Source organism: Stegostoma tigrinum, chromosome 18, assembly GCF_030684315.1.
Source record: "Stegostoma tigrinum isolate sSteTig4 chromosome 18, sSteTig4.hap1, whole genome shotgun sequence".
In the NCBI taxonomy this organism is placed as follows: Eukaryota; Metazoa; Chordata; class Chondrichthyes; order Orectolobiformes; family Stegostomatidae; genus Stegostoma; species Stegostoma tigrinum.
In genome coordinates, this window is record NC_081371.1 from 40444227 (window position 1) to 40468541 (window position 24315).

At 40.8% G+C, this 24315-nt stretch overlaps 1 protein-coding gene across 13 annotated transcripts in view; it reads right to left on the reverse strand.

Annotated features, from left to right (window-relative positions):
* ppfia2 (PTPRF interacting protein alpha 2) overlaps nt 1-24315 on the reverse strand; it is a 418215-nt gene that overhangs the window by 170222 nt on the left and 223678 nt on the right. For all 13 annotated transcript variants that reach the window (XM_048548309.2, XM_048548310.2, XM_048548305.2 and 10 more), the window contains 3 exons: nt 21681-21902; nt 18144-18290; nt 4764-4898 (listed from right to left, as the gene is read on the reverse strand). In XM_048548309.2, coding sequence (XP_048404266.1) covers nt 4764-4898; nt 18144-18290; nt 21681-21902 — 504 coding nt within the window. The remainder of the gene's footprint in view (nt 1-4763; nt 4899-18143; nt 18291-21680; nt 21903-24315) is intronic.

Here is a 24315-nt window from a genome sequence, read left to right on the forward strand (position 1 = left end):
GGGGAAAGAAACCTCAATGCATGTGTGCATTCAATGTCTAAATACAGTACCTTAAAGTCCCTCCATAATTGGTATTCGAATCTACACCAGAATTATGTCTGATGGTGCCTTCTAGCATTTACCTGGTAGGAATTTTTGAGGTTGGTGTATTGTACGTAATTTACAAGAGTGGTGACTCAAAGATCATTGTGAGTACATTTCTGGTGCTTGCCTATTGCTCATTGGGAGGGATTGTCCTTGTTGTGCTATAGATTCTAACCAGATTATGCATGACCCTGATAGGGCTGCATTTTTTAACGCAGATTTTTTTGGGTATATTGGTGGACTCTGTCCTGTTGTGTGGTTTCTTCTTTTCAGCAGGAGAGTGGTACAGCTACTTTTCTCAGTCTACCAACTCCTAATCAGAAACAGAAGCAGGAACTTAGTGTAGGGAGCCCATAGCACTGTTAACATTCACTACTGTTCTTTGCATGTGAAAAGCAATATTACTAATTTCTTCCCTATTTATGATTAAATCCAGTGGTCTCCAGTTGGAATCCGTATATATTTACAAGATGCTTAAAAGGTAATTGCTTGCTTTAGAAAATATTCCATTTAAGTTCCATTTCAGTTGGGGATGAAGTTCTGTGTGCCACCTCAGGTAAACACAGAAGAGTTCATTTCATTATTTGAACAGTAAGACTGATTTCTTGATCACTATCTATCTCCAAATCAATACAAATTACAAAGGTTATCCCATTTGTTTCAGCATTGTATATGGTACGATGTGCAAATTGGCGTGCACACTTTTGTGCATTATGACAATTTTAAAAAAGTTACCAGAATTTAGATAAATGTGAGATATTGCATTTTAGTAAGGCAAATCAGGCAGGGCTTATACACTTAATGGTAGGGTCGTGGGGCATGAGCTAATCAAACAGGCCTTGAGGTGCAGGTTCATAGTTCTTCAAAAGTAGTCATAGGTAGACTGGGTAGTGAAGAAGATATCAAAGTGTGGAGCTGGATGAACACAGCAGGCCAAGCAGCATCTCAGGAACACAAAAGCTAATGTTTCGGGCCCAGATCCTTCATCAGAGAGGGGGATGGGGAGAGGGAACTGGAATAAATAGGGAGAGAGGGGGAGGTGGACCGAAGATGGAGAGAAAACAAGATAGGTAGAGAGGAGAGTATAGGTGAGGATAGGTCAGTCCAGGGAAGATGGATTAGTCAAGGAGGCGGGATGAGGTGGTAGGTAGGAAATGGAGGTGCGGCTTGAGGTGGGAGGAAGGGAAGAACAGGTTAGGGAAGCAGAGACAGGCTGGGCTGGTTTTGGAATGCAGTGGGGGGAGGGGATGAGCTGGGCTGGTTTTGTGATGCAGTGGGGGGAGGGGAAGAACTGGGCTGGTTTTGGGATGCAGTGAGGGAAGGGGAGATTTTGAAGCTTGTGAAGTCCACATTGATACCATTAGGCTGCAGGGTTCCCAAGCGGAATATGAGTCGCTGTTCCTGCAACCGTCGGGTGGCATCATTGTGGCACTACAGGAGGCCCATGATGGACATGTCGTCTGAGGAATGGGAGGAGGAGTTGAAATGGTTCGCGACTGGGAGGTGCAGTTGTTTGTTGCGAACCGAGCGGAGGTGTTCTACAAAGCGGTCCCCAAGCCTCCGCTTGGTTTCCCCAATGTAGATGAAGCCACACCGGGTGCAATGGATACAACATACCACATTGGCAGATGTGCAGGTGAACATCTGCTTGATATGGAAGGTCATCTTGGGGCCTGGGATAGGGGTGAGGGAGGAGGTGTGGCAGCAAGTGTAGCACTTTCTGTATTTGCAGGGGAAGGTGCCGGGTGTGGTGGGGTTGGAGGGGAGTGTGGAGCGGACAAGGGAGTCACAGAGAGAGTGGTCTCTCTGGAAGGCAGACAAGGGTGGGGATGGAAAAATTGCTTGGGTGGTGGGGTCGGACTGTAGATGGCGGAAGTGTCGGAGGATGATACGTTGTATCCAGAGGTTGTTGGGGTGGTATTTGAGAACGAGGGGGATCCTCTGGGGGCGGTTGTGGCGGGGGCGGGGTGTGAGGGATGTGTTGCAGGAAATGCTGGGATGTGCGGGAATGGATGTCCACTGTGTCCATGTTCTTCAAGGATCACAACTTTCCCCCCGCAGTGGTCGAGAACACCCTTGACCGCGTCTCCCACATTTCCCGCAACACATTCCTCACACCTCGCCCCCGCCACAACCGCCCAAACAGGATCCCCCTCGTTCTCATATCCAACCCCACCAATCTCCGGATACAACGTATCATCCGCCGACACCTCCGCCATCTACAATCCGACCCCACCACCCAAGACATTTTTCCATCCCCACCCTTGTCTGCCTTCTGGAGAGACCCCTCTCTCCGTGACTCCCTTGTCCGCTCCACACTCCCCTACAACCCACCACACCCGGCACCTTCCCCTGCAACCACAGGAAGTGCTACACTTGCCCCCACACCTCCTCCCTCACCCCTATCCCAGGCCCCAAGATGACCTTCCATATCAAGCAGATGTTCACCTGCATATCTGCCAATGTGGTATGTTGTATCCATTGCACCTGGTGTGGCTTCCTCTACACTGGGGAAACCAAGCGGAGGCTTGGGGACCGCTTTGCAGAACACCTCCGCTCGGTTCGCAACAAGCAACTGCACCTCCCAGTCACGAACCATTTCAACTCCTCCTCCCATTCGTCAGACGACATGTCCATCATGGGCCTCCTGCAGTGCCACAATGATGCCACCCGAAAGTTGCAGGAACAGCAACTCATATTCCGCTTGGGAACCCTGCAGCCCAATGGTATCAATGTGGACTTCACCAGCTTCAAAATCTCCCCTTCCCCCACCGCATCCCAAAACCAGCCCAGCTCTTCCCCTCCCCCCACTGCATCCCAACACCAGCCCAGCCTGTCTCTGCTTCCCTAACCTGTTCTTCCTCTCACCCATCCCTTCCTCCCACCTCAAGCCGCACCTCCATTTCCTACCTACCACCTCATCCCGCCTCCTTGAACTGTCCATCTTCCCTGGACTGACCTATCTCCTCCCAACCTCCTCACTGATACTCTCCTCTCTACCTATCTTGTTTTCTCTCCATCTTCGGTCCGCCTCCCCCTCTCTCCCTATTTATCCCAGTTCCCTCTCCCCATCCCCCTCTCTAATGAAGAGTCTGGGCCTGAAACGTCAGCTTTTGTGTTCCTGAGATGCTGCTTGGCCTGCTGTATTCATCCAGCTTCACACTTTGTTGTCTTGGATTCTCCAGCATCTGCAGTTCTCATTATCACAGGGTAGTGAAGAAGGTGTTTAGCATACTTACCTTTATTGGTCAGTGTACTGCACATAGGAGTTGGGAGGTCATGTTACAGCTGTACAGGACATTGGTTACACCACTTTTGCGATACTGTGTTCAGTTCTAGTCTCCTTTCTACAGGAAAGATGTTGGTAAACTTGAAAAGGTTCAGAAGGATTCACAGAGAAGTTGCTGGGATTGGGGTTTTGAGATACAGAGAGAGGCTGAATAGGCTAGGGCATTTTTTTCCCAAAGCATTAGAGGCTAAAGGGTGATGTTATCGAAGTTCCAGGCTGCCATTTTCATTTCTTATTGAAGTCTTCTCAACATAAACAAAACATAGCCATATTTTTGTTTCTGTGACAGTTTATACTTTAAACTTCAGAAAATGAATGAACTCATAGCACAACTAAAAATATCCCACGATAGTTATATGTTACATTGTTCTTTAAGGTGGACACTTCGTCATCCAGGAACCAACTTAAAATTCTCAAAATTTTTAGTGGCTTATTTTTAACTTTCCCAATTGGGTAATTTCTGATCCCATAACTGACTCACACGGTGATGGCCACTCTGTAGACTCTTTCCCTCCAATCTGACCAGAAGCTCCCATCCACATTTAGCCTGGTGGTCAATAAAATTAGCATTTTCTCTGTTTCAGGTCAAGGACTGGTACCTCGATCTCCTGTTCTGTGCCTTTTAGATGATGTCAGAACGTCCAAAAGAATTGTCTGTCTGTGGTTTTCATGGATTTGTCAGGGAGCTCATAGATGGATCTCAAAAATAGCTTCCTTTGCTCGTTCATCATGGCAATGTGAAACATGCTAGCATTGTATCAAAGTAAAATTGCTTTTTGGCTATCTTTGATCCCATGACTCTTTCACTTCAGAATTAAACAGATGCTGGTTTCTGTCTTTTAGCTGGAGGATATCCTGCTCATCCAGTACTGGTTATCAACAGCTGCTCTTAATTTTTCATTTTTCTCTCTGCGAAAATATCATAGAATGCCTCCTGAAATATAAGTTACTGCTAAATAATTAGACAAATTCTATAACTTAAGAATGCATTTAAAACAAAATAAAATTAATGTTGTGCAACAAGGCCTGAATTTTATGTGGTTCAAATCTATCGCTGAAAGATGCTATTATTGGATTGGACATATATCACAGGGGCAAGGGCATTTAAATATTTTAGCTACGAGGTCAGGTGTTTGAGACAAACACCACAGAGCATAGACATTGAAAGTGTATGTAAGTTTACATGAACAATATTCAAAAAGTGTCATTTTTTGTGTGGTAGTTCTTCTAATGTGACCAATGTGAAATAGTGTACAAAAGCTTCCTTAAAGTCTTTGAAACAATTTATCAAACAAGTTATTGACAGGCTTTTGGGGAAATGGCAGAGACCTCAGTAAGATGCATATTATAATAGTCTTTATTAAAATCATCTTCACATCGGTGCAGTTACCTTTGTCAGAGCTGCAATTCTCTGGGCAAGTTCAGCTTCTACCTCTGGTAATGTTTCTGCTCTCTTCATTGTTTGTTGTAGCTTCTGTTCGGCATGTTCCAGACGTTCCTGCAGCTGTCTATTTTTTTCCTCAAGCTAAATTCCCATGTAACAGAAATGCGGAATATTAATTTATATGTGTCTGATAATACATTTTTTCTACATCACTACACTGAAGAGTTTAATATTTATGAATAAACAATAATTAGCTAAAGTGAACCAATCTTATAAATGTGTTCAACATAATACCAATATTATTGTATTTGTAATGTTGGTTTCCTGTAACTTACAATAGCTTTTAAGGTGACATACATTACCAGAACTACAGAAAATAATATCCTTAAACATTAATACTTCAAAACTGTTTAAATGTTATATAGGGTAATTATTAGCGCATTGAATCTAAGAGTCAATAACAACGGCTAAAAAATAACTTTTTGCTTCATAAATTGACTGACGTATACATCAAGAACAATGTTAACAGTATGGCAATTATAGTATTTAATAACAGTTCAGATTTATTCTAAGATCTTGAAATATTAAAAGAGCCAGTTTCAATCATTCCACTTCATTAGTAGAAAGTGCACTTTAATGTCCCAAATTAAGGAATATATTCCCATAAATAGTCAGGATTGGTTGACAGGATAGGTAAATTAGGATTTACAAGAATCTGTAACAATGGTGTACTAGAAATCTGTTCAGCTTGGTAGTACTTGAGACCCATGCCAGAGCCAAAAGTTTAAAATGATATCAAATATTTTATCTCTAAAGATAATGTATTCAGGTAAGGAAGTTAAAGCCCTTGACCTGCTCCAGAGTAAATAAACTTTGTTTAGTAACGGTTTGGTTTTGTGTGGACATTATGAAGTTTCTCAAATATTCTGAAAGGGGAGAGTGACCAGCAGAAGGTTACACATGTTGACATTGGTTGAGAAAGGGATGAGTTTGTCCAGAGGGAGTATAGGAAATTAGGCAGGAGATTAAAAAATAGGTCTTCAAGGCGATATCTGGGTTACTCCTACAGCCGTGTGCTAGTGAGAGTAAGATTAGGAGGAAAGGACAGATGAATGCGTGGCTAAGAAGCTGGTGAAAGGGGAAAAGATTCACATGTTTGGGCCATTCAGATCTCTTCTGGCGTATAAGTGACTTGTATAAGATGAACGGGTCGCAGCTGAATTGAAAGGGGGCCAATATCCTGTGGAGAGATTTGCTACTTCTGTTTGGAGGACTTAAACTAATGGAGGGGTGAGGGTAGGGGTTTCCAAAGAGATAGTGAGAAAAGACATAAGTCTGAGACTGGTACAGTAGATAAGGGGAGGAAGTTAAAAAGTCAGGGCAGGCAAAAGCATGGTGGAGAACAAGGTAAGACTAGCAAATTAAACTGCATTTATTTCAATGCAAGAGGCCTGACAGGTAAGGCATGAACTTCAGGCATTTTGAGAACATGGGGCTGGAATATCATAGCTATTACAGAAACATGGCTCAGGGAGAGGCAGAACTGGCAGTTTAATGTTGTGGGGTATAGATACAACAGGAAGGATAGAAAGGGGGCAAGAGGAGAGGGGGAGTGATGTTTTTGGTTAAGGATAACATTATAGTTGTACTTCTGGAGGATATTCCTGGGAGAATGTCCATTGAAATTCTCCGGGTTGAACTGAGAAATAAGAAGGGGATCATCACGTTATTGGGATTGTACAATTGGTCCTCCAATAGGCAGCGGAAAATTGAAAAGCAATTTTGGAAGGAGATTTCGGATACCTATCAGAATAACAGAGGGTAACAGGTGGGGGATTTTAAATTTCCAAACATAGACTGGGACTGCCATATTGTTAAGGGCTTGGATGGAGATGAATTTGTTAAATGTGGATACGAAAATTTTCTTAATCGATATGTGGATGTACCTACTAGAGAAGGACCTAAACTTGACCTTCTCTTAGGAAATAAGGCAGGGGAAGTGACAGAGGTGACAGTGGGAGAGCACTTCAGGGCAACTGATCATAATTCCATTAGTTTTAAAATAGTTATGGCAAAGGGTGGACCTGATCTAAAAGTTAATGTCCTGAATTGGAGTAAAGCCAATTTTGAAGGTATTCGACAGGAACTTTCAAAAGTTGGTTCGGACAGGCTGTGTGCAGGTAAAGACATGGTTGGAAAGTGGGAAGCCTTCAAAAATTAGATAGCAAGAATTCAGAGACAGTATGTTCCTGTTAGTGCTAAGAACAAGGCTGGTAAGTATATGGAATGCTGGATGACTATAAAAATTGAAGGTTTGGTGAAGAAAAAGAAAGAAGCACTGTTCAGGTATAGACTGCTGGGATCGAGTGAATCCCTAGAGTATCATGAGGACAGTAGGAGCATACGGAAGAAGGAAATCAGGAGGGTAAAAATAAGACAGGAGATAGCATTGGCAAATAGAATCAAGGAGAATCCAAAGTGATACTACAAATATATTAATGGCAAAACATTAACTAGCCTTCAGGACAACACTAACCACAACACATTACAACCTTGTCACGGCAAGACATGTCAAATTTTCAACATGGACACAACCAGCACAAGTAGGAACACCACCCACCACGTGCACAGCAGATACTCATGTGACTCAGCCAATGTTGTCTATTGCATATGCTGCAGGCAAGGATGTCCTGAGGCATGGTATATTGGCGAAACCATGCAGATGCTATGACAACTGATGAATGGCTACCCGGCAACAATCGCCAGACAAGGAATCTCACAGTGGGGGAATACATCAGTGGCCAAGGACATTCAGCCTCAGATCTTCAGGTAAATATTCTCCAAAGGGGACTTTGGGATACACAACAACAGAGCTGTCGAGCAGAGGCTGATAGCCAAGTTCAGTACCCTGGGATCTTGGGTTCATGCTGCAATATAGGTGACCCTACCACACTATACACTCTCTCTCACACACACACTCACTTGTGAATTAATGGGGTGAATTTTGTATTTGCAGACACGTTCTATTTTGTTTATAAAGCATACAATTTATAGACAGTCAATGTGGCATTTTATAAATGCCTGCTTTAGAAATAAAACCAGTCTGACTCCAAACCAAAACATAAAAAGATGCTAAACAAGGCCTCACACCTAATGTGCACGGTCTGACCTAAAATGTCACCTCTTCTTTACACGGATAAAGCTTTTCGTTCTCTCAGGGTAGTAACTTCAAAGGAATTTGGGGATTTACATATACATATTAATCAATTAACACCTTCCAACTGATTAAAGATTTAACAGCACCTTAGGTTTGTTTCGAACATTCTCATCAGAGGTGTGACCCTTTGATCTTTTACTTATAAATTCTGTGAGTCATACTAACTCTCTCACTAACACCTGAAGGAGTAAGACTTGTGTTTTTTGAACTTGTGTTTTCAAGTAAACCTGTTGGACTATAACCTGGTGTTGTGTGATTTGTCCACCCCAGCCCAGTACCTCCACATCATGGAACCATGTGATGGGTGCGATACTAAATGAATATTTTGCCTCAGTATTTACAGTGGACAAGGACACAGAAGCTAGAGAACTTGGGGAAATAAACAGTGATGTCTTGAAAGGCGTCCTTTTTACAGAAAAGGAGGTGCTGGCAATTTTAAAACACATAAAGGTAGATAAATCCCCAGCACTTGGTCAGGTTTATCCTGGACTCTGTGAGAAGCTAGGAAAGAGATTTCTGGGCCCCTTGCTGGGATACTCACATTATCAACAGCTGCAGCTAATGTGCTGTCATTATTTAACAAAGGTGAAAAGGAAAAACCAGGGAACTATAGACTGGAGAGCCTGACATCAGTGGTAAATATTGGAAGAGATTCTGAGAAACAGGATTTACATGCATTTGGAAAAGCAAGGACTGATTAAGTATGGTCAACATGGTTTTGTGCATGAGAAATCATGTCTCACTAATTTGACAGAGTTTACTGAAGAGGTGACAAAAAGGATTGATGAAGGCAGAGTGGAAGAAATTGTCAACATGTACATCAGCAAGGTGTTTCAACAAGGTTCCACACAATACACTGGTTTGTAAGATTAGATACCATGGAATCCAGGTGGAACTAGCCAACTGGATTCAAAATTGGCTTGAAGGTACGAAATGGACGGTGGTGACTGCACTCTCTGTGACTCCCTTGTTCATCCACGCTCCCCACTAGCCCGACCATGCCCAGCACCTTTCCCTGCAACTGCAGGAAGTGCTACACCTCCCCCCTCATGTCCATTCAAGGCACCAAACAAACCTTTCACATCAGACAGAGTTTCACCTGCACATCTGTCAATGTGCTCCTGACATGGCCTCCTCTACATTGGTGAGACCAAGCAGATTGTAGACTGCTCTGTAGAGCACCTGCACTCTGTTCATGACAATCAACAACATCTTCTGGTCACGAACCATTTCAACTCTCCCTCCCACTCTCTGGATGACATGCCCATCCTGAGCCTCCTCCAGTGTCATAATAATGCCATCCAGAAACTTGAGAAGCACCAACTCATATTCTGCTTTGGGAGCCCAATGGCCTAAATGTGGACTTCACCAGTTTCAAAATCTCCCCACCCCCAACCTCATCACATGGCCAACCCTCCCTCTCATCTCCACCTCCTTGACCTGACATGTGTCCATCTTCTCTCCCATCTATCCACTTCTCCCACCTCACCAGCCCTCCGTCTCATCTCCACCTCCTTGACCTGATGCAACCTGTCCATCTTCTCTCCCATCTATCCACTCCTCCCACCTCACTGACCAATCCCCACCTGCACTCACTTGTCATCATCCCATCGACCCTTCCCAGCCTCACTCCTCCTCTCTACTTATTTTTGAACTCCCTTCCCCTTCCCCACTTCTGAAGAAGGCTCCCGACCCAAAATGTCAACTTTCCTGCTCCACTGGTGCTGCCTGACCTGCTGTATTCCTCCAGCTCCACACTGTGTTATCTCTGACTCAGCACTGGCATTTCTTACTATCTCTGGTGGTGGTAGAGGGTTGTTTTTTCAGACTGGAGCCCTGTGACCAGCAGTGTGCCGCAAGGATCAGTGCTGGGTCCACTGCTTTTTGTCATTTATACAAATGATTTAGATATGAATGTATAAAGTATTGTTGGTTAGTAAGTTTGCAGATAACATAAGAAAAGTGGTGGTATAGTGGACAGTGAAGAAGATTATCTCAGAGTACAATGGGATTTTGATCAGATGGACTAATGGGCAGAGCAGTGGCAGATGGAATGTAATTTAGATAAATGTGAGGTGTTGCATTTTGGTCAGATAAGCCAGGGAAAGACTTAATACGGTTAATGGTAGGATCCTGGGAGTGTTGCCAAACAGAGGCCTAGGCGTGCAGGTAAACGTTGAAAGTAGGATTAAAGGTAGACAGGGTGGCGAAGAAGACTTTTGGCATGCTTGCCTTCATTGATAAGTGCAATGAGTATAGGAGTTGGGACATCATGTTGCAGCTGCACAGAACAGTAGTGAGGCCATTTTTAGAATATTGTGTTCAATTCTGGTCTCCCTGCTGTAGGAAAGATGTTGTTAAATTCGATAGAGCTCAGCAAAGATTTACAAGGGAAGTGATAGGGTTGGAGGGGTTGAGTTATAGGGAGAGGCTGAATAGCCTGGGGTTTTTTTGCCTGGAGCTTCGAAGGCTGAGGGGTGACCTGATAGAGATTTATAAAATTATGACAGACATGGATGGGATGAGTAGCCAAGGCCTTTTCCCAGGGTATGGGAGTCCAAAACTAGAGAACACTGGTTAAGTTGAAAGGGTAAAGATTTAAAAGGGACCTGAGAGGCACCTTTATAACACAGAGGGTGGTGCAGGTATGGAATGAACTGCCAGGGGAAGTAATGGAAGTGGGTACAATTACAACACTTCAAAGGCATCCGGTCTGGCTCATGTATGTCCCTTAGGAAAGAAAATCTGCTATCCCTGCCTGATCTGGCCTAAATGTGATTCTAGAACCACTGCAACATGGTTGCCTTTTAATTGCCCTCTGAAATGGCCTAGGACTCCACTATCTTTAAGGACAATAAATGCTGGCAAAGCCAACACTGCCCTCATCCAACAAGCGAGTAATAAAAAAGGAACTGACGAATGATGTATGATATTCATTTATTCATTTACGTATACTCTGCTCAAAGGCAAGTTCCAAAGTCACCTTATCGCCTGTTCATATTTCATCCTGAGCTGTTTTCTTGACAGTCTTTGATGGTGATGTTTTGTCATTGCCTTCCATCTCAGGAGCAGGATGAGGAGGCAGTTCTCAAGTGACTAGAATCTGACTCATATAGCTTGTGTTTTCAACTGCATATTAATCATCTGCTGATTGAAATAACTAACACCTAATCTACAATATACAGAAAACGAAACTGACAACTTTAATTATAAGAGTGACCTTACTTTTATATATTAAGTCAGTAATAAATAACAAAGAATTTTCTTGATAAATAGTATGGCATTATCACATTTAATTTGTTTAAACTGTTATGGAGAGGAGGTTGAACCACTCTGAAAATTAGAAAAATATCTGAAACCCTCAAAGAAGCTCGCCTCACCTAATAATTTGTGAAAGAAGTGGTTAAATGAAAAAAAGTCCATGACATGCACTTTATAAGCAACAGGTAACAATTTATTTATTTAACCCTAACAGTGAACAAATTATCAGAACTACTAATAAATTGAAAAGTTCCCCCTTAACTACTAAGTATTCTCTCACTGAACAAAATTCTTCTGGAATACTTGCAATAAACACAAGCCCCACTTACACCAACTAAAGTATTAAAACTTAGACTGTCAAAGTCCATACAAGGTGTGTCTTCTGGAATATTCTGCCTTAATTGTTGTCTCTCCAGTCATAAACCCCATTCTTCTGCTGATACTTCTGTCACAGACATTTTCTCTGCAAATTCTTCTATGAGGATGTTCAGCTAGAAGTCCGTGGTACCTTTGATGGATAGATGGTGCTTTCTTACAGAGCTTAGAGATTTCTGTGAGTACTAGATGTTTACTCCTCAGATGGTGGTTTGCTTTCACATCAATTTTTGAAAACCCTCTTCTTATATGCCCCTAATGATCTGTCAATTTTCTTATACTAGAATTAGTCCAACGTTATCAAAACCATCTGATTTAAATTCAAATGGTTTTTAATCTCTAAGTGCTTGGTCTGAATTAACTGGCTGACCTTCAAGGTAGTTGCCAAAACATCAAAACAAGCCTAAAGTTTTCAAACACACAGTCAATTGATACATGTTCCAATTTCAGAACTCTCTGTTCCTCTTCATCTGCTTACAGACACATTTTCATCTAAATCGCGAAGCTTAGAAAAGCACATTACCTCTTAAAGTGATTACACATTCATCCCCCATCATTTTTACAAACAAATTTTAACTTCCTGCTTTTCAATTCACAAGTACTCTACGCAATTTCACAACACCGCCACTCTTAAGAAAAAAAATCATTATGAAAAGCTTTCTTTTCCCCAAATATAATCAGCATTATCACGAAATACATAGGTCAGTAATCTAAATTTATACATTTCATTCTAATTCTGCATACATAAAAAAAATTGGACCAATAGTGTTGTAAGGCTGGTACCATACACAATAACTCTTCTTCAATGGTGGCATATTTTCTCTAGCGGATACTGAGTTTGTTTGAAAAATAATCAATTGGCCTTTCACTTCTACAATCATCCTCCCACATCAACACAGCTCCAAGCCCTACATTTCTCACATCAAGAGCGGCTTTAGAGGGGTTCAAGAAATTTGGTGTGGCTAAAATTGGTGTGGTGGTTAACATGGCTTTTAAATTCTCAAATGCCTCCTGGCACTGTTTTGTCCATTGAAATTCTGTGTTCTTCTTTAGCAAATCTATCAGTGGTACCACAACACTCCTAAAGTTTGATACAAATGTCTTGTAGAATCCGCTCAGTCCCAAAAATTGAAGAACCTCTTTCTTTGAGGGTGGTCTTGGGAATTCCTTGATGGCCCTCGTCTTAACATACCTCAGAGTTATCCTTCTACGTCCGATATTATGTCCCATGAATGTCACTTCTACTTTCACGAATTCAGTTTTTGTTAAGTTTACAATCAGTGTTTCCTCTCATGGTCTTTCAAAGAGGTCTGCAAATGCACCATGTGATCTTTCCATGAATGGCTAAAGCTCACTAAATCATCTATATAGATGGTTCAATCAGTCAATCCTACCACGAGTCTTTTTATAAGTCTTTGAAACGTGGCTCGTGCAGTCTTCATTCCAAAATTCCGGGGTGTTTTTCTTTTAACTCCTCAGTTCCTTGATTTTTTCAGCTTCTCCATCACAATGGGCATCACTCCCACCTTTGATCTGACTAGGTTATTTCCAAGAACAAACTGCATTCCTGGAATAGACACTCTTTCAATCACTCCCACTGGCACTTCACCAGCGTTGATTGGACTTTCCAGCCTCGTCTTACACAGGATTGCTAAATCTCTCTCCATTTATTTCACAGACTATCATTCTCTCAGGAGGAGAAGGAGTGAAAATATTTTCAATTCTTACTATTAGAGACTCACCAGCTCCTGTTTCTCTCAACATTGTAACTTCTTTATCTTCATGCCCTGTTCTTTGTCAGTAAACCTTACCTACAAAGGTGAAGTTTTTGAAGAGATCAGGCACTTTTACTATTCAGCCCGTGACCAGGCTATGCATTCTCCTACAGCTTCTCAACTTCCCTTGGGATTTCCTTCACTACCTCAACTAATCCAACTGGTATAGCCTCTTTTACATCCTTTTCTCCAGTTCCTGTCATAATCCACCAGCACTGTGACTTTGTGTGTCCCCCTCTATTACAATGGAAACACCTGAGGGCTTTCGCCTTTTTTTCATCCTCTTGGGTTTCTTTTTTCACATGTGGTAAACTGTTCCCAGTGAGATCTACTTTTTGTTTTTCATTCAAGGATCTCCCTTCTTCCCAATTTCTATCCTTCACAGAATGAAATTGTTATTGGGAGCGAGATTTTGATTTATGCACTAATGCACATTCATCCGCCATCTCTACAGTTCTTCTCACTGTTTTAACTTTCTGTTCCTCAACTTGAGTTCTTATCATTACCGGACGTGAGTTTTTGAACTCCTCCAGCAAAATAATCTCTCTAAGATCGTCATATGAGATCTTCTATCTTTAATGCTCTCACCCATCTTTGAAGTTATTGTGTTTAATTCTTACAAATTCAAGATAAGTCTGAGACCTTATGTTTCTGAAACATTGTATATATGTTTCTGGTACTAATTTGTAGGCACTCAAAATAGCCTGTTTTACTTCATCATATTCTCTTGACACCTCATCTGACAGCACTGCAAACACCTCACTCGCCCTGCCTATAAATTTGTTCTGAAGCAATACTACCCACACTCTCTTGCCAGTCCATCTGCCTATCTAGTTTCTCAAAGGAAATAAAAAAGGCTTCTGCATCTTTTTCATCAAATTTTCTTAATGTTTTGATATATTTGTATATATGTCTGTCAAGCTGTTGGCTACGATGTGTTTGCTCATCCTCACTTCTGTTTTGTACATTTCCTTCTGACATTTGAAGACTTTTTGCTTCAAGTTCCAACTTCATCTTTTCCAACTCAAGCATTCTTTCATTTTCCATTTCTAACTCCAATTGTCTTATTTCCAGTTTTAGTTTTTTCTAACTCCACTGCAGCTGTCTGTTTCCCTGGTATACCTAAATGCTTGACAATGTCCTTTACAATTTCAACTTTCCTCTTATTCCTAGAAAAACCCCATTCTAGCCTGTTTGCTAAGTACATAACTATATCCTTTCTCTGTGTTTCTAAACTTTCTTGGCCAATTTGGGAAGCATCTTCAAACCCCAAACCTCTCTAGCAGTGTTAGAAGTAACTAAATTAAATTGATTTTCTCCCCTTCGTTTTACTTAAAGATATAGCACACTAATCCTCAAGTCTGTTTAAATATGTCCAAATTCATTAAGATCCAGTCAGATCCCATACATAAACCTGACCAGATCCCAGACTCGAGCCCCTAATCTGTAATGGCAGGAGTCAAGGTCCCCTTCAAAGAATTAAACCCAAAACACCCAGAGAAGCTCGCCTCACCCCGTAATGTTAAAGGAGTGGTTAAATGAAAGAAAATCCCTTATATTCACTTCATAGGCAATAAGTAACAATTTATTTATTTAACCCTATTAGTGAAGAAATTAACAGAACTACTAACATATGGAATAATTCCCCTTAATTACTAATGATTCCTTAACTGAACAAAATTCCTCTGGTATGCTGTTCAAATAAACACAAGGCCAACTTATATAAATGTAAGTAATAAGAAAACTAAGTTATAACTTAGACTCTCAAAGTGCGTGTCTTCTAGAATGTTCTGCCTTCTTTGCTGTCTCTCTGGTCATAAATACCTTTCTTCTGCTGATTCTTCGGTCAGAGATATTTTCTCTGTGAATTCTTCTGCGAGGACTTTTAGCTAAAAGTGCCATGGCACCTTTTACAGATAGATGGTGCTTTCTCAAAGAGCTTAGAGGTTTCTATTTCTCTGATGGCTGTTTGCTTTCATACCAATTTTCAATAATCTTCTTCTTGTATACCTCTGATGACCTATCAGTTTTCTTCTAATAGGATTGTCTAAGATTGCCAAAACTATCAGATTTAAATTCAATTGGTTTTCAATATCTAAGTGCTTGGTTTACATTAATTGATTGATCTTCAAGCCAGTTGCCAAAAGAAGCCTAAGGTTTCCATTCACATCGACAAATGATACATGTTTCGATTTCGGAACTATCTGTACTCTTCAACTGCTTACAGACACATTTTTGTTTAAACCTCCAAGCTTAGAAAAACACATCACCTCTTAAACAGAATACACTCTTCCGCCTATCATGTTTACAAACAAATTCTAACTTCCTGCCTTCCAATTCACAAGTACTCTACACAACTTCACGACAATATGGTCTTTTGAACTTCTGAAGCAACATTATTATTGCATGCCCATCCATTTATTTACAATCTGAATGGAAATTTATGAACTATGATTTGAACAAAATTGGAAGAATGAATTAGATAACATTTTATGGGTGTTCATCAAGTGCTAACTAGGATCATCATATTGTAAAGAATAGCATTGAGTCTGAGGTTTTAGAGCGCTTTAGAATGAGGAAATGTAAGGGGAATCAAAATGTTTACACAAAAGTAAAAAGATAGAAACTGTGAAGAAACTTGACCGGAAAATACAAACAAATTGTAGTGAGTTTTGACAAGTGTACAAAAAAGGAGAGTGGGATAAATAAATATTGATCCCTTTGATGTGGAGATAGGAAATATTATCAAGGGGAATCAGGAGATGGTGGAGATATCATCAAATAGTTTATCTGTTTTCTCATTAAAAAAAATGCAAACTGCATTTAGAAATAGTGAATAATCAAGGGGCTAAAATTTGGGGAAACTTAAGGGGCAAGAGGCAGGAGAACTGGCAATATGGACAGGACTGTTTTGTCATTCAGCAAAATGGTAGAAGGACACCCTTATTAGGGATGGGCAATAAACATTGGTCCAGCCTGGAAAGCCTACAAACCCTGAATGATTTTTTAAAAAAACAGTAACTTAAAGTGAGCTTCAAAGTCTTCATCACTCTTGCTGCAGCAGGCAGTGATCAAGCGCCCCTGCCAAAGTGTTCCCTTCCATTTTGCCAGCCCTACTGAAAAATACACAGTATTTTCAACACATAATTTCTCATTCCTGCTTTAATCCTGGTAAATCTATGCTTTATTTAGTGTTTATGTTTTAATGTCCTTTCTATAATGGAGCAGCCAAACATTACACCATACTCAAACATGGTCTTACCAACATCATGTACAACTTCAGATCCATACATGCACAGATATTTTTAAATAACATTTCGGATATATTATGCCATGCTTCTGGAGCAGATGGGACTTGAACTCAGGTCTCCTTGCTCAGAAATATGGACACTACCACTGTGCCATAAGACACCTTCCATGCTTACATAGGTAAGTAACTCCTATCCGCTTTAGGTGGCCTAGTGTGCACCCATTTACTGATATGCCTAAAAATGCAACAGTCAAGCCTTGGGGAAATAAAGAACAACACAGGAACAGGCCCTCCAAGCCTGCGCTGACGCATTCTGCTCTTCCATACTAAAAGTGTCTTGGATAACAGGACCCGTATCCCTCTATTCTCTTTCTATTTATGGATTCATCCAGGTGCTTTTTGAATGCTGCTATTGAGTCTGTTTCCACCACCTCTTCCGGCAACACATTCCAGGCTCTCCCCACCCTTTGTGTGAAACACTTGCCTTGCACATCTCTTTTAAACTTCCCTCCTTGCACCTTGAACCTGTGTCCCCTAATAATTGTCCCCTGCACCCTGGGAAAAAGCCACTTTCCACTTTATCCATACCTTTCACAAGCTTATAAACTTCTAACAGGTTGTGCCTCAGCTTCTTGCATTCCAGTGAAAACAAACTCAGTCTATCAAGCCTTTCTTCATAGTTAAAATCCCCCATGCCAGGCAACATCCTGGTAAACTTTTTCTGTGCCCTCTCCAAAGCATCCACATCCTTTTGGTAGTGTGGTGGTTAAAACTGTAAACAACATTCAAGTGTGGACTAAATGAAGTGCTATAAAGCTGCAGCATAACTTGTCAATCCTATTGCTCAATGCCCCTTCCAATGAAGGAAAGCATGACATAAACCTTTTTTACCACCTTATCTACCTGTACTGCACACCCAGATCCTGCATATCAATACTCCTCAGGGTACTGCTATTCATTGTATAACTTTCAACTGTACTTAACCTTCTAAAATGCATCACCTCACATTTGTCTGGATTAAACTTCATCTGCCATTTTTCTGCCCATGCCTCCAACTGATCTATATCCTGATGTATCCTCTGACAATCCTCATCGTTACCCACAACTTCACCAACCTTTGTAGCATCCCCAAACTTACAATTAGACCAGCTGCATTTTCCTCCAAATAATTTATGTAAATCATGAATAGCAGAGGTCCTAGCACTGATCCCTGTGGAACACCACTTTACAAAACCCTCCATTGAGAAAAACATTCTGAATTGCAGTTTCCTATGACTAATGTACAGATTGGGATCTTTGTTCACTGAACTGTTAAAAGAAAAGGCATCTGTGAAAATATATTTCATACAACTTATTAGTGATAACAACATTTCAGCAGAGACAAGGAAATAATTTGATCTTTGCTGTATTTTTTTTTCTTCAACTTTGAATATTCCTTTTAAAAGTCAATGCTGGAAGTGAAATGTTTGACCTCATAGTTTGACCTCAAATTAACAAATTTTCAGAACCTGGCGTAGGAATGCATCCTTATTTGCTAATTCATTTTCAAGCTTGTCATTTATGTCATGTAATGAAGTTGATTCTCTCTGCACATTAAGGTACCGCTTTTCCAAAGTCGTTATCCTTTCTTCCATATCCTCTTTCTGAGCGATTACCTAAAGAAAATCAACGAAGCCAATTTTACTTCGCTTTAGTTTTAAATGTTCTGTTGTAAGCAAATTTCTGTTACTTCAATGTAGACTGTGATAACAATAGTATACAATTCAGAGCAGGTAAAGGTTTTCCTGAAGTGCATTTAGAAGAATTATCTTGATCACTATGCTTTGACTCAATGAGGAAAAAGACATTGCTGGATCTGGTTCTAGGGAGTGAATCAAGTGGATTAATTGTCAGTAAAGGATCATTTAGGGAACAGTTTTGATAGTATCATACAGTTTATATTAGCTATAGAAAAAGAAAAGGAGCTATCAAGAGTAAAAATATGCAGAGGACAGATAATTTCAGTTGCTCAGAATGGACTGATTCTTAATAAATGAAAAACTGGTGGATAAAATAGTAATGGAACAATGGATTACTTTCACAAATAACATAATTTGGGTGTTGTTAAGCTATATTTCTGCAAGGGGAAAGGTGAACAACCACAGCAAAACTCCCTGGATGATAAAAGAGATAAAGATTGGGTGGATGTTAATGCAGGTGGTTGTAGCAAGAATCATGGTGGTGGGGCCCACTCAATTGCAGGAAAGGACCCACTTCAGTCTACTGAGTTAGCAAAGCCTCCCCAATTAAGTCAGATTGTGGAGGAAGGTGACACTGGATTCTAGCTGGTGGCAGCAAAATGTGTGTATGTTTATGGTGGAAGATGGGAGCTTGGGCGTGTAATGAAAAACCATCTGCACCAAAACGTGCACTACTTCCCATTTTACCGTCATGTTTGTTTGGGTACCCCTACTACCCTGGGCCTCTGGCACATGCATTACTGGCAGTTCCCACAGCTCCTAATGGTGTGAATGGTAATATTGATTTTCTAGCCTCTCATTAGTCAGCAACTTTCATGGACAGATCATTTTCTTGAGGAAATAACAAGCAGAGTGGATAAGGGGAACAGGTCAACGCAGTGTATCTGGATTTCCAGTAAGCATTAATTTCGGTGTCACATAAGGGGTTATTGTTCAAGCCAGTAGCTCATGGTATTGGGCTCACTGCTAAATTTTCAACAGCAACTTGGATGGACAAAATGTAGGCCTAACCAATGACATCCACATGTCTCATGAATGAACTAAAAAATGTATTAGCATGGATTGAAGATTGGTTAACAACAGAAGCCAGAACTAATGGGGTCTACTTCAGGTTGGAAGCATGTAACAGTGGAGTGGTCCGGTATTGGTTCAAGGGCCTCAATTATTTACTTACTATCCAAATGAATAAATTGGACGAACAGCAGAATGCAATATATCCACAAAAATATGTGAGGGTATATTGTTATGAAAACTTCAAAAAATTGGCAGATAGAGTTTTATGTAGGAAAGTGTGAGGTAGAAAGAATCAAAAGACAGACTATTATTTAAATGGAGAGAGACTCCAAAAATGTGCAGCATAAATGTTAGCATGCAGGAAGAGCTAGTAATTAAGAAGGTAAATGAAATGTTGGTCTTCATTGTTAATACAACAGAGTTTCAAAGCAGGGAGGCCTTGTTACAATTCTGCAAGACATTAATGAGCTTGTACCTAGAGTACTATGTGCGGTTTTGTTACCTGTATTTAAAAAAGGATATGCTGACATTGGAGGCTGCTCAAAGGAGATTCACTAGATTTATTTCTGAAATGAAGGGATTGACTTATCAAGAATGGCTAAATAGATTAAGCCTCTATTAACAACAACAAAAACTGATAGAAAAACTGTTCTGAACAAGGGTCGCTGGATCTGAAATGTTAACTCTACATTCTCTTCACAGATGCTGCCAGACTTGCTGAGATTTTACAAGCAATTTTTGCTTTTGTTTCTGTCTTCCGGCATCTACAATTCCATTTTTGTTTTTTTTTAGGTCTTTATTAATTTGAGTTTGGAAGAATGAGGAGTGATCTGATTGAAACATTCAAGATTCTGGGGGACTTGGGGCAGCATTGGCAGGGCAGATGTTGATAATATGTTCTATTAGTACGGGAATCTTGAACAAGAGAATATAGGTGTAGAAAAATGGGATACTCATTTAAAACTGAAATACAAGGAATTTCTTCTACCAGATGGAAATGAATGTCAGGAATTCTTTACACCAGAGAGTTATGGAGGCCAAATCGCTGAACATTTTTAAAGAACAGATAAATAGATTTTGAAACATAGGCAAGCCAATAGCTGTACCCAGTTGGTGTGGAAAAAACTTCAGGTCTGGGGTAGTTTAGCCATGATCTGGTTGAATGGTAGGACAGGCATGAGGAGACAAAAGGTTATCCCTTTTCCAATGTTTTATGTTCTTATGACTTTGGCACCGTTGGCACACCTCTGGCTGGGCCACAGCAAGCCCACTCCTGACTCAACCACAGTGGGCCTCCCGCTGAATGAACTCAATTGTTCTATCCCTCACCTGAATACAGCCCTGTCCCGACTTCAAACACGGTGGATTTGCTCCCAACCCAAGCTGAATAGCGTCATGCCAAACTCGAGCACAGTGGGTTTGCCTCCACAAAGTGCACAAGTGAAACATTTTTGACTATGTGTCTGCTACTGATTTGAGACCAACAGCTTCATCCCCAATTTAAGAAAAGCAGCAATTACCCCCACAACCCAACCACCCCAGCTGAACTTCCCTGACTACGATATGAGCACAGCAGATCAGTCACTGACCAGGCAAAGCAGATCCATTCCTGATAACATGCTCACTTCCAACCCAGTCTGAACAGTCCCATCTCCAATCAAGCATCGCAGCCCTACTCCTGACACAAGATTAATGGCCCAGAACCTGACAAAAGAAACACAGGCCCATCCCCATTCCCAATCCAAACACTGTAGCCCCCCTAAAGCATCTAGGAACTGATTGCTGGACCTTGATATATCACCCAGTCCCGGGCCCTCATCAGTATCAGACTGCTACTTATGTGATATATCTTATTGGCATTGAATTAAATGTACAGGCATGTGAACTCCTGGGCTTTATAACTTCAGGCTTGGAGTAGAAAAGCAACTAAATAAGTTATGATGAGTATTTATAAAAATGTGTTTTAGTCTCAACTGGAATAAAGCATCCAATTCTGGAATGAAGGCTTTAGACAGGGTGGACAAAGGAATGTATGAGAAAGGATCCAGGAATTTCGTTACTTGAAAAGGTTAGGGGCCTGTGGTTGATCTCTTCTGAGTAGGGAAGGTTGAGGATTTAAAACTGTTGATCAATGTCTTGAGTGGTCTAGACATAGCAACATAGCAAAACTTCTCTTCAGCAAAGAGGCTGAGAACCAGAGTGCAGAGATTTTTGGTGATTAGTAAAAGGATCAAAGGTGGCATGAGAAAATGTCTGACCTCTTTTCAACAGAAAATGTTTTCAATTTCCTACCTCTCTGATATCTCTCTGGTATTTAGTACTCATTTCTTCAGACTTAATCAGTTCTTTTCTGGCTGTCTCTAGGTCTTGTTCCACTTCAGCTAACTGGCCAGACAATGTTGATAGTCGCTCTTTTGCTTGTGTCATCTCATAATTCTGTTTGTCCAGTAATTCTTGTAGTTCCACAACTTCATTATTTTTATCATGAGGGTCAATAGAACCATTAGAAAGAGGCTGTAAAAGAAAAGCAAAATGTCTTCATCATGGAGTTCAAACATTGAATGCAGAAAACAATTCCCAGTAAAATCCAACAAAATAACATGACGTTAAGTGAAATAAAATTACAAAGCTTCTATGACTCAGGGATAAACTGAGCATGAAGAATAAATAAAAACTGAATTGAGTTGATGCGCCAATTAATAAGCGCCTTTATTTTGGGGAAGGGTCATCAGACTCAAAACGTTAACTCTGATTTTTCTTCACACTTGCTGCCAAACTTGCTGAGCTTTTCCAGGAACTTCTGTCTTTGTTCCTGATTTACAGATTCTGCAGGTATTTCAATTTTCACCCTTATTTTGTGCTTATTTTTATGAGGGCAAGGCAAAAATTTTGACATTGTCTCTCTTTTCAGCAAGATTCAAGTTTTGTAAATACCCAGTGACTGGAAATTACATAAGTAACCAAAAGTAAGCTACATCAGGTCATTTTAGGATTATTTAACGGACACTATTTGACGGCATGGGAAGAGATCTGACCTTCACACCAACAGGCCTTGGTTTTCCTGGAACTGCTCCCCATCTGCTATTATTCCTTCATCAGAAGGGTGATGAGAACCTTGTTGACATGTGAAATTGGATTTCCACTGCACTTCCAATAAATAAGTGCTGACAGAGCACAAGAAATTCCAAAGAACTTTCCAGCCATAATTACTGCAAAAAATTGTAGCATTTGTGTATATAACCATAATGCCTCTTTGTAATCATGGCATATTTTCCAATCTTTCAACATGAATTAATTCAATCACAAAGTCAATGATTCGAATCCTATAAATCATTATCTATTGTCATGAAACCTATTCGGTTCACTAATATTGTTTAGGAAAGATGAACTGCCGTCCTTACATGGTCTGGACTACATGTGACTCAAGATTTAAAGTTACATGACTGATTCTTAATATACCTCTGAAATGGCCTTGCTAGCCACTCAGTCATAGATAACCATTAAAAAAAATCTCAAAAAAGAAGGAAACCAGATACCTGGCAGCAGGAACATTAATTTTAAACTTAGCCCCATCTATCCTGCGATGTCCTCTTTATTAACATGCGGTAAGAAATGAAAAGCTGTATCAGACTGTCAAGTAAAGGCCTGATACAGTCATATTCATTGAATTGTACATTACAGAAAATGTCCCAGACCATCACCATCACTATAACTTGAGTATGTCCTCTATACATCAGTATAGGGTACGGTACAGGGTATATGGCACAGTTCATACAGTTGGGAGGAAGTTGCCCGAAGTCTTTGACATTGACTCCAGATACCATGAAGTCTCATGGCATCAGGTCAAACATGGGCAAGGAAACATCCTGCTGAACACCAGCTATTGCACCTCTGCTTGGACTGGTGAATCAGTACTCCTCAATAATGAACAGCACTTGGAGGAGAATGTATTCTGAGTGGGGACATCAATGTCCATTGTCAAGATCAGCTCTGTAGCAGTATTACTGAAAATACTGGTCATGTCCTTTTGTGACTAAACTGGGTCTATGGCAGGTGGTGAGGAAACCAATAAGAGGGAAAAATATTCTTGACATCACTCTCATCACTGTGCCTGGCACAGGTGCATCTGTCCAATTAGCCAATTTGTTCAATGTGACCAATTAGAGGCAGCAGAATTATACTCAAAAACAACCTGCAAACTTATGGTCTGGCATATCCTCCACTTTGAAACTACCATCAAGCCAGGAATCAATCCTGTTTCAGTGAAAAGTGCAAGAGAGCACATTCGGGGGCATACCAAAAATTGTGATGTCAACCTACTGAAGCTACAACACAGGACTACTTGCATGCCAATCAGCATAAACAGCGAATGACAGATAGGGCTAACAAGTTCCACAACCAATGGATCATTTCTAAGCTTTGCAGTCCTGTTATAAACAGTCATGAATAGCGGTGTATAAGTAAATTCAGGAGGAGGTTCCACAAATATTTCTATTCTCAATTTTGAGGGAAACTAACAAATGGAAAAGATAAGGTTACAAGCAATTGCTAGAATCTTCAGCCAGAATGCAGTGTGGGTTACTCATGTGATCCTCCTCCTCCAGAAGTTCCAAACATCGCGGAACCCTTTTCGTGCAATTCAATTCACAGATGTAGCATCAAGAAATAGCTGAGGGCACTGGATACTGCAAAGTTGTGGGCTCTGTCAACATTCCAGCAATTGTACTGAAGGCTTGTATCGCAGAGCTTGCCACATCCCTAGCCAAGCTGTTCCACAAGAATGCAATACTGGTGTTTATCCAACAGCGTGACCAATTGTCCAGGTATATCCTGTGCATGAAGAGAGGAACAAATCCATCCTAGCCAAAAACAGTGGCATCAGTTTACTTTTGATCATTATTAATGTGATAGGAGGGGTCATGCTATC